Genomic DNA, 15,612 nt, shown 5'->3' with positions numbered 1-15,612 from the left:
TCTGATACTTCTAAGGAATGTAGCCTTTTCACATAGTTGAGAACCCAAGGAGCATTTTTTAGGGCATCTTTAACCTCCTTAAGATGTTCTCATTTTTAGAAATTATATGCATGATTATAAGCAAGACTGTTCAAAGAGTATCTTTAGGTAAACCATTTATTGTAGAACTGCTATTTTATACACAATCACTGAATCACTTACACAGCATTAATTAAGGGGCTACTTGGCTCTGTATTATACTATATGTTGCAGTAGAAAAACAGCAAATGACCTTTGCCTTCAACAAAATTACAGTTGGGTTGTGTTGACTATATAAATCCACAGGAAACAATGAAAAAAACATATAACACAGTGCATATTTATGTGCTTACTGGTGTAGTAAAGAGTAGCCAATCTTCAGCAGAAATAGAGCAAATGGAATAAAAATAACAGAATGTGATTAAATAGTTTGTCTAAACCCTTTCTTTGAGATGCGATACAATTAAAGGTTTGCTTCACTGCAGAAGTGGGATTTGAATTAGGCCTTAAAAAATGAGTATACTGAGAATAAATGTGAAATTAGAAGAGATTTAACTGAATTAATTTATCTCACTTTTCCTGATTGTACTTCTATGAAGACATACATACCCTATCGATTGAGCTTTGTCAAATAATCCATAAATGCATAAAGTATACGTGATTAACAATGCTTTTAATACCAAAAGACAGCTTATTTTCTTAATCCAAAGCTCATTTTATATAATTATTCTTTTTTGAAAACTTCTAGTTGGTTATATTAACACTTGAGCAATCTTGACAAGAAGTTGCTTTAAGCAGTTAAAGATCCAGATGCTGATCAGCATGCATTAAGTGATTCAGCTTAATTAGTTCCATCTAGATAAATTACTTACCTCACTTCCTATCACAATTTCTTCTCTGGTAGAGTAGAACAGAAATTCATATAGCTTGTAGTGTTGAAATAAGCTGAAATACAAAATAAATGTGTAACTGATAAATTTATTTTAGGAAGAAAAGCAAATATGTAAGAGTATTTACTAATGGAAAGTTGTTCACATTGATCAAGCTAAAGACATTAAACACTAAAATGGGGTCAGCTACCTCCTTTATTCAAAACGAATTGTTCAGAAATGGCAAGAAAGACTTACCTTTTAAGATGCTGACAATATAACATGGTACCTAAAATAATGTCAGTAAATTAATCTGTGATGGGTGGATATGTTTAGGATAAGGGAGTAATTAGGTTGCATCTTAACTTTTCTTGTTTTACAATCAAATAATGTACTGCCCCTAAATAACTGATCAAATTTCACATTATTTTTCATGTTTTGCTCCACACTGCAGTCAATTTCCTCTGGAATGAATGGCACTAAATTATAAAATCTAGCTCCATTTCAATTGCTACTTCTCACATCATCAAACTACTTTAAGATCAAATTAATCTCCGATAACACCTGAACAATATTCCAACATGAACTGAAATACACTTAGATGACTGGTTTTGTTATAGCATATTCGATCATACATCAAAGAGAGGAATTAATTTAAGAAAGATAATTTCCTTAGTTCCTAACCTACAGACTAGGTGGCAAGTGTATAAAAACTGTAAGAGCCAGAGGGTAGGAATTTCTTAAAACAAATATTTCTAGTAAGTTTAAAGATTTCAGCAGTGTGTTCCTGAGAGTTAAAAACTTACTGAAAGGCTAATTTCTAATATCCTGTTTGTGATAATATTTGAATTTTTCTAATACTCTTCCTGCTGGTAGGAAAAATTAATAGACTCATAATACAGCAAAATGCCCAAGAACAAAAACTTGTCTTAGTGGTTTCTCTTTCACTCTGGTGCCTTTGCTATTTAAGAAAATTGATTTTAATATAACTGCGAAATTAACATTTGCAGAATGTGGCTACAGAGCATGTATAATAACTGCTTCTCCTGAATGCTGTAATGGATCAAAGTTTCAATTCATTTCAAGAATTGAAATTTTAAAGGATTAACAAAAGCAGACATTATACTACAATATTTTATGGGATTGTAGAAGTGTCTATAACCCTTGGTGCAAATATCTGTTTTTTAATTAACAACCTTTCACAGAGGAGGCAGGGCCTGCCCCACTAATGTGATGATTCATGCTGACCTCAGTGCTCTGGGACCAAACAAGGGCCGCAGGACAACCGCATAAATGTTCCAAATTTAACTTTCAGGCAAGCATTCAAGTTAAAGAACACTAATAAAACTTAGTTTCTTTCTTAATTGTGAATAGACAATTAAAACACATAAATCTCCTCAATAATAATTGTTAAGTATTAATTTTAATTATTAATATAGAACATGAATCATATTCATACCTTTCTTGAATTTTGGTTTAAAAAATGCACTTTTGTTTTTTAATATAAAAGTTATTTCTAATTATTTCTACCCACTTTTTTCAGGAAATTTCATGTTATGCTTAAATTGTAGAGGCACATTTTCAGTAAATCAGTATTTTTGTCATGAGAGTTTTCATAATCTAGAAATCTTTCTAATAGATATAGTTTTATAAGCACCATGTTTGGTAGTTCATTCAGTGGTTCAGATATCATATATACTGAAAAAGGTAGTAAACAACCAGTAAGAGCTAGGATAATGGCAGAATGGAGCAGAAAATGGAAGCAGCAAATACCTGTAGTTATAGCTATGTAAGTGGTTAAAGTATGTGAGTGTCATTCCCTTTATTTAAAGAGCTGAAGACTCCCTTTTAGTTGCCCAAGCCAGGAGTTTTCCAGGTCTGTTGTTTTGACAATGCAATTAGATATCACAGACTCTGACATAAGAATTGGAAGAGAACCAGAATCTCCTTAAGGAATATATGTTTTACTTCATGTTAAGATCCCATCCGGAAACCTGGAAATTGTTGTATTCTTTGCTTTTGTTACCTGAAAACTACAAGAAACATTTAATAAATGCACACAAAGAATGCTATTGGATATTAGCAATGGCGGTGATCAAAAACTCATGGTGGATACCCATACTCACTGTTCTAGTCAGGTATCTACTACCAGGCATCTACGTAAGTGAGATGATACAGCTATAAAGTGATTTATTTATTTATTCAACATATGTTACCCAGTTCTAATTATACTCTAGACCTTGTACTAAATTCCAGGAATACACAATGACAAACAAAAATTCTTGTCTTCAAGGAGTTTATTGTCTAATGAGAGGAGAGAGATGATTAAACAAGTAGTTACAATATAGGGCCAAAAATGTTATGATTCTGTGGGAACATTTAGAAGGCAAAAGAAATATCTAGTCTGTAGACTTAACGCTCAGGGGGACTTAATGAAATCTAAGAGGAAACCTAAAGGTCATGAATGAGTCAGCCAGAGAGTATATTCTAATTTTTTAGGTGCAAGTGAAAGAATGCTTCAATCAATAAAATAAAAGGGGAAGGTATATTATTTGATCACTATCTGGTAAATAGGGGAAGAGCTAGACTAAGGTAAATAAGATCTAAGTAGTTAAATAATGTTATTAAGTGTGTGTGTACATGTGTGTGATTGCAGGCGTGTGTCTCAATCTCATCTCTCCTAGACTTTATTCATGTCTTTTCTCTCATTCTTTTTGTGTTGGCCTCATTCCCTTCTATTGCAGACAGGTTTCCTCCACCATGACAGAGGCAGCTCCAGGTTAATAGCTCTAGAAGAAAACAGTCAGTCTTCTTCACAATATTAATAATACTGGCCATGTAGGTGTTGTGTGTCCACTCCCAATGAATTACTGTGGTCAAAGGAGTGGAGAAGTGTTATTAGAAGACTCAAATAGGCTATAATGAATGACTGACAGAGGTTAAATTGATCCCCAAAAGAAGCAGACAGAGCTTTTGCAAAATGGGAGAGTGATTTTATCAAGAGTGAACTAAGTACAGTGTACAGCTCCTTTTCCATCCAGAAATCCTATAAGAGACCAATATTTTCAAAATTCACAATGTTCTGGATGAAATATTTTATGACATCCAAAATTATAGATCATTGATTAAATCAATGAAGAAATCCTCAGGTAGCTGGGTGTCCTGTAGTTATATCAGCAGTTGATCTTGCTACTAACACAACCCATTAAAAAGTGATGGGTATGCAGACTCAGTCATGGTATTTCTTTCTTTCTTTTTTTGGGGGAAAACCCTTGTACATTCACATTAGTCATCAACACTCAGAAAACTAACTTAGCTTTTAACATTATTTGATTTGTTGGCTAGAAAATACATCAAGATTAGTGAAGTTTGATGAGTCAATGAAACAAAATAAATTCAAATTCTCCTTTCCTTATATTGCTTACCTAGAAAAAGTTTTAAGGTTAAAAATACTACACTGGCAATAACTTTTTCTGAGTAAAATATTAAAGACTATAGAGTATTTTGGAAATAGTTTGGCTTCCTGTCAGTGAATTAGTATAAAATTTTCCTTTATCTTTTGTCACACAAAGTTAATTCATAAATCTCCCTTCCTGTAATTTCATAATCTCTCAGCCTTTTACTCTTCATTGCATATAGGAATTATACTGTCCCATGCCAAAAGGGAAATTCACTTCTTACAATGAAAGTAAATGCATGGCTTAGATGCAGTGCTTGAAGATGCAAGGATGGGGCAAGGCCAGGATTAGGGTGAGACAGGCAGGGAGGGGCACCTAAGGAGGCACTTACTCAGGAGCAGGTCAAGTTGCTCCCCATTGCCTTACTCCTGTCTCCTCTTTGGTTGGGGTTCTCTAACTTTACCAAGGCCAAGGAGCTATTTGATAACCTCCCATGGGAACAAAGTGGCACCTCTGCTGTGGCAGTACATTTCCTCCCTCTTCCTTTGAAAGCATGATTTCTGGCTGACTCAAGCTCCTAGATTATTTTGTCAAGCATCTTACCTCAGTCCTAAATCAAAGGGAGAATACACAGAAAGAAAATGAGTCAAGACATCTTGCTCCATGCCAGGAAGTATGATACCCTGTTGTAGAAAGAGGGCTTTCACTGGATAAGTAAAATTAATACCATATTAAATTGAAACATGCTTATACTTTTGATAATTGAGTTAGCTTCATATTTATAAACTTCTTTGTAGTTATTAACATGATATATATCAACTATACTTCAATAAAAAATAAAATCTATATTTAACCATCATAGAAAAAAATTAATAAAATGAAAAATATATGATTTAATTGCCATTAAAGTTACATCTGCAGGGCTATGAGGCATTCTGAAAAGGTATTGTAGAGAAGCATTTTTCTCTCTACACTTCAGTATCAATTCCAGATATCCTACTAACTGATATTTTACTTTTTGTAACAGGTGCATTTAGTATTTCTTAACAATTACAATATAAATATTTAACAACATTAAAAATAGTTCTGATATTTTATGTGACCAATCTCTCAAAAATTACATTTTCCCCTAAGAAGACTAGAGATCTTCAGTATATGAAGTTAGCATGTAATGGTAACTAACACTGACATCCCCTCCTAACTTAACCATTATTTGAAATCAGATGTCAAGAAATATGTTGATGAACATTTGTCCAGAGAGCTGTGATGAAAGAGAAAAGAGCCTCCATCTTTCACCATCTGGAAGGTGTCATTAGAGCCCCTGAATGGGTTTTGCTGCTATGGTTAACTGTCAGTCCCAATGTCCATTATAAATCTGGGCTTAGAGCACACCTGTAAAATGTGTTAATTCTAAAATTCATATGGAACCACAAAAGACTCCACATAGCTAAAGCCATCTGGAGAAAGAACAAAGCTGGGGGTATTATGCTCCTTGACTTTAAGCTCTATTACAAAGCTACAGCAATTGAAACAGTATGTAAGGCTAGACCCATAGATCAGTAGAACAGAACAGAGAGCCCATATATAAACCCATGTATATATAGTCAATTAATATACAGTAAAGGAGCCATGAATATGCAATGGGGAAAATACAGACTCTTCAATAACTGATGTTGGGAAAACTGGACAGATATATGCAAGAAAATGAAACTGGTTTACTATCTAACTCCATACACAAAAGTAAACTCAAAATGGATTAAAGACCTAAATGCAAGATGTGAAACTATTAAACTCTTAGAAGAAAACCCAGGTAAAAATCTCTTGAACATAAGCCTGAGCAATTTTTTCCTGGATATATCACCTTGGGCAAGCAAAACAAAATGAAAAATGAACAAGTAGGACTACATCAAACTAAAAAAGCTGCTATACAGCAAAGGATACCATCAGCCAAACAAAAAGGCAACCTATGGTATGGGAGAATATATTCGTAAAAGATTTATCTGATAAGGGGTTAACATCCAAAATATATAAAGAAGTCATATGCCTCAACACTGAAAAAAAAAATAACGTGTTTAAAAAGTGAGCAGAGGAACTTAACAGACATTTCTCCAAAGAAGAAATACAGATGGACAACAGGCACCTGAAAAGATGCTGTGTTGTGTATGTGAAACTAACATAAGATTGTATATCAGTGATACTTCAGTTAAAAAAAAAAGAGTCCTGGCAGATTTAAACGGAGGAAGGAAAGTAGGATGCCATACGAATATGTAGAGAATTCTCCTTACTCAATGATTCCCAAATCCCGATGGGCAGAAAGACCTCGAGATCATGTTCTCCTCCAATTCTGGAGTTTACTCCCTGTCTTAACTCCACCCCAGGACCTTGCTTTACTCTAATTGATATGAAGACTATTGTGGCGTTTAGTGAGGGATACACACAAGGAGCATGTTTTTATATTAACTATTATGTTAAATGCTATTATATAAAAATGTATCACATACTATTATTAATTCATGCCAAAAACCAGTATATAAACCTTATCGTATTATACACATTAATATTTAAAAAGTGTTCAGACTACAACCAGGATCCTTGCCAAGGAAATAATGAGCATGTCTAAGACATCATGCAGCACCCTTATTTTAGAATTCTAAAACTTAAAGTTGGAAAACACTATAATATATCATATTAGAGGAACAAAGATATTTTGCAGAAGCTTTTAGTTAGGCAAAAGATAAATTTTTACCAACCCTTGATTAAAATTTGCACTCTAAAAATGTCTCTTGGGAAAGATGCATGACTCTAATGCAGGCCCTGTGACAGATTATATAAAAAGACAGATTTCTTAGTTGGCCAGTCAAGAATACTATAATAAAAATATTTTCCCTCTGTTCACCATTTTCTAAGCAGAAAGAAAAACTTAATGAATTTAATTGATCAATACTACAAAATGTTCAGGACACACAATAAATTTGAAGACGTATATATAGAAGTCTCTTTCATTTCTAATACAAAGCATGTACAATAAATGTTTAAGTGGAACTTAATACTGCTCTTTCAAATGCAAAAATTTTTATGTCAAGGCCAACTACCTAAAATATAGTCTATTGTAATCAAGTCAGGTTAATCTTAAAGAATTTTATATAAAAAAAATGGCACTAAAAAGAGATTCAGAGAAAAAAGAAGTACTTAGATTATTTATTAAAATTCTAGGTGCAGCTATACTTATCAAATACAAATCTTTTTTTAAGAATGCTGGGTTAACCAAAACATTCAATGTCCTGGCTTTTTTTTTATCAGATGGACAATTTGAATATTGCCTAATTGTTGGTTAGGTTAATCACTGCATAAATTCTGTGAATGTCTAACTTCACTATAAATTGAATTCATTTCTATTTAATATATGTTTTCTAGAAGATAGAAAATGAAAAATAAATGCTACTGAAAACAAATCCATACCTGATTTTTAAGTAATCGATGATAGCATTGGCTTGTTTTACACTAAAGACACTCCATTCCTCATTTTTTGGTGAATGGGATGGTCCTATTTCAGCCATAACTTCTCCGATCCATTTTATGCTGTCTTCTAAGGACATATGCAGTGCTGAAATAAAATCCAGAGAAGTCTTAAGCATATTTTGATAGGTGTTTTGGGCCTAAAATAATCCAAGATGTCCTTAATGTGCAAAAATTTATGTTTTCAGTATTAATAAAGATAAATGGTAAAATTATTATAGTTTCTTAATGATATATTAATAATTACATTTTGTGTAAAAGAATAGCAGCTGACACAATCAACAACTGTGAATTACTATATGATTATACAGTTGTCTAAAGAGTTTGTCCCATTTTAAAACGAAAAAAAACTAAAGATTACTTTTAAATGGAAAATAATTTTTAAAAAATGCTCTTAGGATAAAAGCATAATGGGAATAACACAAAAGTTGGTTTGATTAGCTGGTGAGGAAGGCCTACATGGTAGATTCAGTTACTGTAGACAGGAGAGCTGAACTCAGAGCTGAAAATGTAAATGAACAGATACTTGGCTTTAGCTGATTGTTACTATGTGAGAATTTGGGCTTGAAGACTTTCAGTAAATGCCAGAAATATGGATTTTTAAATAAAATATCACGGTAATTTTTTCTTTTCCAAGCTACAGACTTTAACTTATGTAAACTGTTTCTCAAATATATGCCTGGTGGTTGGTGGTGAGAGAGCTAGGCGAGTGCAAAAAAAGTGACACAGACACCATTTTGCCCATTTTGCCATTGCCAAAAATAAACAGGGCAATGATTGCAGTTTATTCTCTTGTGACTAAAAACAATAAACAACTAAGCAAAACTACCCTCTGTAGCTCAATGTGAACCCCACACTCCCAATCCCAAACCAAGCTCTCTCTCTTAGGAAACCATGAGTAAACTTTCCACTTCTTGCAAATGGAGTATATTTTAGGAGGAGGTAGGAGAGGAATTTATGAGGTAGCAGAGGAGTTATGAGAACACAGACTGATGGTTAGACCAAGCCACTTCTGGGTTATACACCTACTCTTTCTCCCTAAGACACAAGTGTTATGCCCCCAAATTACTAATAAAAAGACAGTAATTTAAAATTTTAGGAAGATATTACAAACAATAACTTGTTGTTTGTTTATTCCAGAGTCTTTTTTACTTGTAAGAATTAGGAACAAAAGACTAACAATTAAAATCTGGTTTGATGAGTGGCAATTGGTTCATTTCTAAAAGCCTCCCTCTAGGCAGTCTTTTATGTACGTCAGATACACATATTCTTGTATAACTAGGCTTTTCCATATCATTCTAAGTGGAGCTCAAATATTATTGTACAATTCTTTCTCCATGATAAACTTCTTTTGAAAATAGTGGGACTACCTCAGAAATGAAAAATCTGTTGGATAAAAGCAATTCAGAAAGGAATGGATTAAAATCTGAGTAATTTTACTAATAAAATGTCATTAATTAGAGATGCAGAGAAAAAAGAAATTCTGAGATAATAATAATTCTAGAAGTAATTATACTTACCAAGCACAAAAATACATTTATATGACTACTTCCTTATGTTGAACTATGACTCTTTAAAGTTGTTTTTCTTTCTAATGCCTTCCTATAGATAATAGCCTTAAAAATTAGAAAAGTTATTATGTCCCTTAGATCTAACAGAAATATTTGCTCTTTTGAAAATCACATTTAGTGATGTGATTAAAGTATGAAACAGAAAGCCATTTAGTTAGTAAGGGCTGTTAGAAATAAAGTTTATCTTTAAAAATTCAGTGTATTTAAAGAACACACTAGACTTAAGATTAGTTGGAAGACTTAAGATGGTACCTCAGAATTGCCACTTTCTGCTAGGTGATCTGAATTTCATTTTCTTTATCTATAAATGAGACTAATAACAACTTTCAAAATTATATTGCTGTTGTGAGGATCAAATAAGAAATGCATGTGAAACTTGGTAAACTGAAAAGATACATATACCAGTTTATTGCATGTATATAATACTTTCTAGAATTCAGCCCAAACCCAGCACACTGGATGTAGCAGTCAGGAGGGTAAGCTCTCACTTGCTGGGGTTGACTCTTGTGATCTTAAGGAGTTATTTAACCACTTTGAATCTTATTTATTTTTCTCATTTTTATAATGAGGATAATAATAGAGATATCTCATATGGTTGTATGTGAATTAAATGAGACAGCATTTGGAAAGCAAAGGCACTGTGACCTGCATGAGTTAATCCTACCCACATGTTACCTATTTTTATCATTCCTATTTGAAGGGAAGTAAATCAGCTTCATAGACCTGAAAAGTATTCTGTGGTTGGTTCCTAATATTTGTATTATATACAGGTGAATCAATCTAGGTCCATGGACCTGGTTGGAGCCCAAATATCTAGTCTAGCTAATACTCTATAGCTTGTCTCTGGTCAGACCCTGGAAAAACTCGACCCCAAAATGCACACTGATATAATAACAAGTCTTTTGTTCCACAGTCTTACGGTTTGATCTAATTTGATTCCTAGTGGGTTGTCTGAAGAATGCTTTGTAGATAATGAAGCACAAGTTTGAGACAAGAAACAGATTAGAAACTGAGTCAGGATAAAATGCAGTTCCCACACTAAAATTTTATTAATGGTCAACCACACTATAGCTAACAGCCCAGAAAATGCTCTTCAGTACTTTTTGTGTCAAGATGTTGCCGAATGGGAGTGCTCACCGTGAGCTCCAGACTCTGCCACCTCTTAGTTTAAGTATAAACATAATTTTCTTCCCTGCACATCAGTTAAGATTACATTCTTCCCTGATTACTATAACCTTGTTGGGTTTAAAGTTTGAAGGGATATTTTTTTCCTGCCACAAGGAAAAACTAGATATCCTGCTTTTTTTTTTTCTGGCCGGGTTTTACATGTGTACTTTCACTCTTTCAGAGCTTATGAGTAGTTGGATGGATCCTGCTCAAGTTTTAAAGATTCATTTTTGAACTGATAACAATATAAGGTTTCAAGTAAAAGAAATATTGTTGAATCAGTTGTATGTTTTGGAAATAATTTAAAATGGAATTATCTTGTCATATTTGGAATGTGAGATTCATGAAAAATTTCTACTTTCCTTTATTCTGTTTCTTGTTTGTAAATACGTAGCTCAGAGGTTGTATAGCTTAGGATTGTTCATGTCATATATTCCTTTTTTACAATTTAATTTTGCATAGGTGATATGTTCACATAGGTCAAAAACCATATGTGAAGATACATAAAAGACTTCCTCCAATTCCTGCTGCCTGCATGCCCAGTTTCCACACCCCTCCCTACAGAAAATGTTTTTTTCCCAATTTTTTCAGTTTTACTGAGAAGTAATTGACACATCACTGCGTAAATTTAGTGTTTAGCACAATAGCTTGATGCACATATATTTTGAAATGATTACAATAGATTCAGCTAACTTCCATCTTCTTATGTAGTTACAATAAAAAGAAGGAAAAAATAAAGGAAAATTTTCTTGTGATGGGAACTCAGGATTCACTCTCTTAACAACTTTCCTATATACAACAGTGTTAGCTATAGTCATCACATTATATATTATATCCCTAGTGCTTATGTATTTTATAACTGGAATTTTGTAAATTTTGACTAGCTTCCTCCAATTCCCCTCCCCAACCTTCCACCTTGGTAACCAATGGCTGATCTCTTTTTCTATGAGTTTTTTTAAAATTACACATATAAATGAGATCATATAGTATTTGTCTTTATCTCACTTATTTCATGTAGCATAATGCCTTCAAGTTCTGTCCATTTTTTTGCAAATGGTAGGATTTCCTTTTATATGGCTACTTAGTATTTCAACATGCTATAGATACATACATCTCACAACTTCTTTATTCATCCATTGATGGACACATGTTGTTTCCATTGTCTTGGCTATTGTGAATAATGCTTCTATAAACATGGGGGTGCAGATATCTTTTTGAGTTAGTTTTCATTTCCTTTGGGTATATTTCCAGAAGTGGGATTGCTGGGTCATATGATAGTTCTATTTTTAATGTTTTAAGGATCTTCCATAGTGTGTTCCATAGTGGCTGCACCAATTTACAAGCCCACCAAGAGTACACAAGCATTCTTTTTTCTCCATATCCATGACAGCATTTGTTATTTCTTGTTTTTTTGGTGATGGTCATTCTAATAGGCATGAGGTAATTATTTCATTGCAGCTTTAATTTGTATTTCACTAATGGGTAGTAATGTTGAGCATCTTTTCATGTACCTGTTGGCTTTTCATGTATCTTCTTTGGAGAAATGTGTATTCAGGTCTTCTGCCAATTTTAAATTGGATTATTTGATTTTTTGTTGATGGATTTGTATGAGTACCTACAGAAAATTGTGATTATAGTTTTTTCTGTATTTGCCTAGATTTCTTTTCACATGTAATAAATACACATATAAAGTCTCATTTTTGTCTCTTTTATAAACACAAGCACACAATTCTACACCTTGCTTTAGTTAATAAAAATATAAAGTTTCCCATACAATACTTAGACAGGTTCCCCATTTTTTCCTTTTTACAGTTGCATAGTATTCCATTTTGAGTATAGCCTAATACCTACTGATAAAATTGTAATTTCAGAGTAATTTTGGATTTACAGTAAACTTGCAATAATATCACAGAATTCGCATACACCCCATTCAGTTTTCCCTATTGTTAACATTGTTATGGTGCATTTGGCACAACTAATAAATAAATATCAATACTTTATTGTCATCTAAGTTCATACTTTATTTAGATTTCTTTAGTTTGTATTGAAGTCTTTTTTCTATCTCAGCATCCCATCCAGGATACTACATTATATTTAGTTGTCAAGTCTCCTTAGACTGTACAGTTTCTCAGACTTCCCTTGTTTTTGATGGCATTGACAGTTTTGAGAAGTACAAATCAGATATTTTGTAGTATGTCCTTAAATTTGGGTTTGTCTGATATATTTGTCATGATTAGACATGGGTTAAGAGTTTCATGGAGGAAGACCACAGTGCCATTCTCATCATATTATATCAAGGCTATACACTATTTAATATGGCTCATCACTAATGATGTTGACTTTTATCACTTGGCTGAGGTAGTATTGCCAGGATTCTTTACTATAAAGTAACTGTTTTTTCCATTTCCTTATCATATTCTTTGGAAGGAAGTCATTGTGAAGTTCACACTTAAGAGATGGAGAGGTGTGCTTCAACTTTTCTATTTTGTGCTTTGCCTTCTTGAGGGTGGAGTAGCTACATAAATTCTTGGGAATTCTGTTTGAGAGATTTGTCTATTTTACCCACATTATTTATTCAATCAGTAATTTGTCTGAGTATGGATTTACGGGTGTTAATTTTTTATACTTTGAATTGTAATTCAATACTATGTTCAAATGTTCCAACTTTGGACATTGGGGACTTTTTCAGGTGGGTTCTCTGTTCCTTTGACATATCTTCATCATTCTGATTTTTAACATTTCTTTTTGGTCACTACATTGCCCGAGGCTCATCTTTTATATTTACTGCTCCTGGTCTACAATCAGCCATTTCTCTGAAGAGCCCTGGCTCCTTTTACTGGGACTGAACTTATAATTCAAGACCTTGGGCACATTGCCAATGGGATGCCATTGCTTCTAAGCCCTCTCTGTAGACAGAGCTAAGAAGTTTATGCATATATTCTTACTAAACATCTGTATCTATATTAAGTTAAATATTAGTTACCAGTGTGTGTCCAATCTTTTGCTTTTACAAACATTACTACAACAAATGACTGGACATACATACCAGGTTACATGTGTGTGAGTGGGTACACAGGAAAAACTCCCAAAAGTGCAATTGCTGAGTCAAAGGGACAATATATTTATAAATTTGATAGCTGTGAATCTTCACTAAATGGGGAAATTTTAATTGTATACTCCCATTAGCAATTTGGATAGTTTCTCTTTGACAGCTGAGAATGCTCCCAAAATTTTACAGTTTTGTCAATCTGATATATACAAATAGAATTTCTCTGTGGTTTTAATTAGCATCATAAAATTACCTTTAAGGCTGAACTTTTCCTTTAAGAATCATTTGTATTTATTTAGTCATATCTTTACCATATTCGTCTACTGTATTATTGGTCTTTTTCTTCTAACTTCTGCATACTTTTTTATATTACAGAATTTAATTGTTTGCTGGTATCTGAGATGCAATAATTTTCCTAGTTTCTTTCTTGTTTTTTCTTTTGGCTTCTTTGCAGACTTTTGACTTTTATATATCAAGTGCAACTAACTTTGTCTTTATAGCTTCAGAATTTTGAGACACAATTATAAAGACCTGCCCCCTCCAAGACTGTGAGGAAATTAATGAATTTTTTCCTCTAACATTTTTATAGTTACACTTATTTTATATTGAACTATTTGATCCATTTGGAATGTATTCTGGTTAAGGACAGAGAAGTTTGGAACTAATTTTATTTTTCTAAATGGATATCCAGTTGTTCCAAGGTTATATATTGAATAGTACCTCTTTTCATCACAGATTTGAAATACCATTTTATCAAATGCTGAATTTCAATGCCTGGGTCTATTTCTAATAGGTCTGAATTTCAATGCCTGGGTCTGTTATGGATACAAGTCCTTTCTGTTCTGTTTTTAGTCTGTCTGTATAGTCACTCATCACTATGTTAAAATATTTGAGATTTTATAACATTACTAATACTACTAACAACAAAATAGCTTATTAAATTTTTTAAAGACAGTTTCCTGGTTATATGTGCCTGCTTATTTTCCATATTTTTGTTAGAATCACCTTGCCAAAAAGTCTAATCCAAGGCAAAAACATCAACAACAACAAAATGGTATTTTTATTGGAATATTAATATATTAACTTGATGTTGAACCTTTCAAAAAATGTTATTTTCCAAATGTTAAAACTTCCTTTGTGACCTTTAAAAGTGCTTTTAAGTTTTCTTCATAGAGGACTTGTATGTTTTTTTTTTAAGTTTATTCCTAGGTAGTTTCTCTTTCTTATTAAAGAAAGAGAAAAAATTCTATTTTTCTTTCATTAAATCCTTTATCTTTGTTTTTATTCATAAACATTTTTTAAGATATCATTCAGTGAAATTGACTTTTCCTTTTGGTGTATAGTTTTATGAACTGAAACATTAGTATAGATCATATAACTAACACCACAACAGTCAGGACACACAACAGTTACATCACCTCAAAAAATTCTCTTGCTATCGTTCATGTCTTCTCCTAACACTAACCTTTGGCAACTACTGATTTGTACTAGAGTTGTATCTTTTTGAGAATGTCCTATAAATGTAATAATACAGCATACAATCTTTCGAGACTGACTTTTTAAACTCAGCATGATGCTATTGAGATTCATCCAAATTGTATCATGGTTCATTTGTTTTTATTGCTGAATAGTGTTCCATTGTATGTTCACTGTATGGACATACTATAGTTTGTCTGTTTACTTGTTGACAGATATTTAGACCATTTTCAATTTGGGGCACTTATGAGTAGAGCTTCTACCAAACGTTCATGTTTTTCTTTCTTTAAAGTAATGACTAGGAGTAAGATTGATGGGTCATATAATTTAATTAAGAAATGGCCAAGCATTTTCCAGAGTGGCTCTGCCATTTCGCGTTTATATAAGCAAAGCATCAGAGTTCTAGTTGCTCTGTATCCTTGTTAGCATTTGGTATTGTCAGTACTTTTTTATGTTAGCTATTCTAATAGTGTGCAGCATCAGAGTAGTTTTAATTTTCCTAATGGCTAATAATGTTGAACATCTTTTCATTTGTTTATTTGCCATCC

The 15,612-nt window shown here is 32.8% G+C and overlaps 1 protein-coding gene across 5 annotated transcripts in view; it reads right to left on the bottom strand.

The window, feature by feature from the left end:
• The window catches only part of CABCOCO1 (ciliary associated calcium binding coiled-coil 1), a 120,258-nt gene that overhangs the window by 82,821 nt on the left and 21,825 nt on the right, over nucleotides 1-15,612 (bottom strand). For all 5 annotated transcript variants that reach the window (XR_005026779.2, XM_036895109.2, XM_036895108.2 and 2 more), the window contains 2 exons: nucleotides 7,745-7,889; nucleotides 891-963 (listed from right to left, as the gene is read on the bottom strand). Coding sequence is in view for 4 of the 5 variants with exons in the window: in XM_036895109.2 (XP_036751004.1) it covers nucleotides 891-963; nucleotides 7,745-7,889 (218 nt within the window). In the remaining variant the exon portion in view is untranslated. The remainder of the gene's footprint in view (nucleotides 1-890; nucleotides 964-7,744; nucleotides 7,890-15,612) is intronic.

Source organism: Manis pentadactyla, chromosome 8 (assembly GCF_030020395.1).
Source record: "Manis pentadactyla isolate mManPen7 chromosome 8, mManPen7.hap1, whole genome shotgun sequence".
Classification (NCBI taxonomy): Eukaryota; Metazoa; Chordata; class Mammalia; order Pholidota; family Manidae; genus Manis; species Manis pentadactyla.
This window is presented reverse-complemented; position numbering and strand designations above follow the sequence as displayed.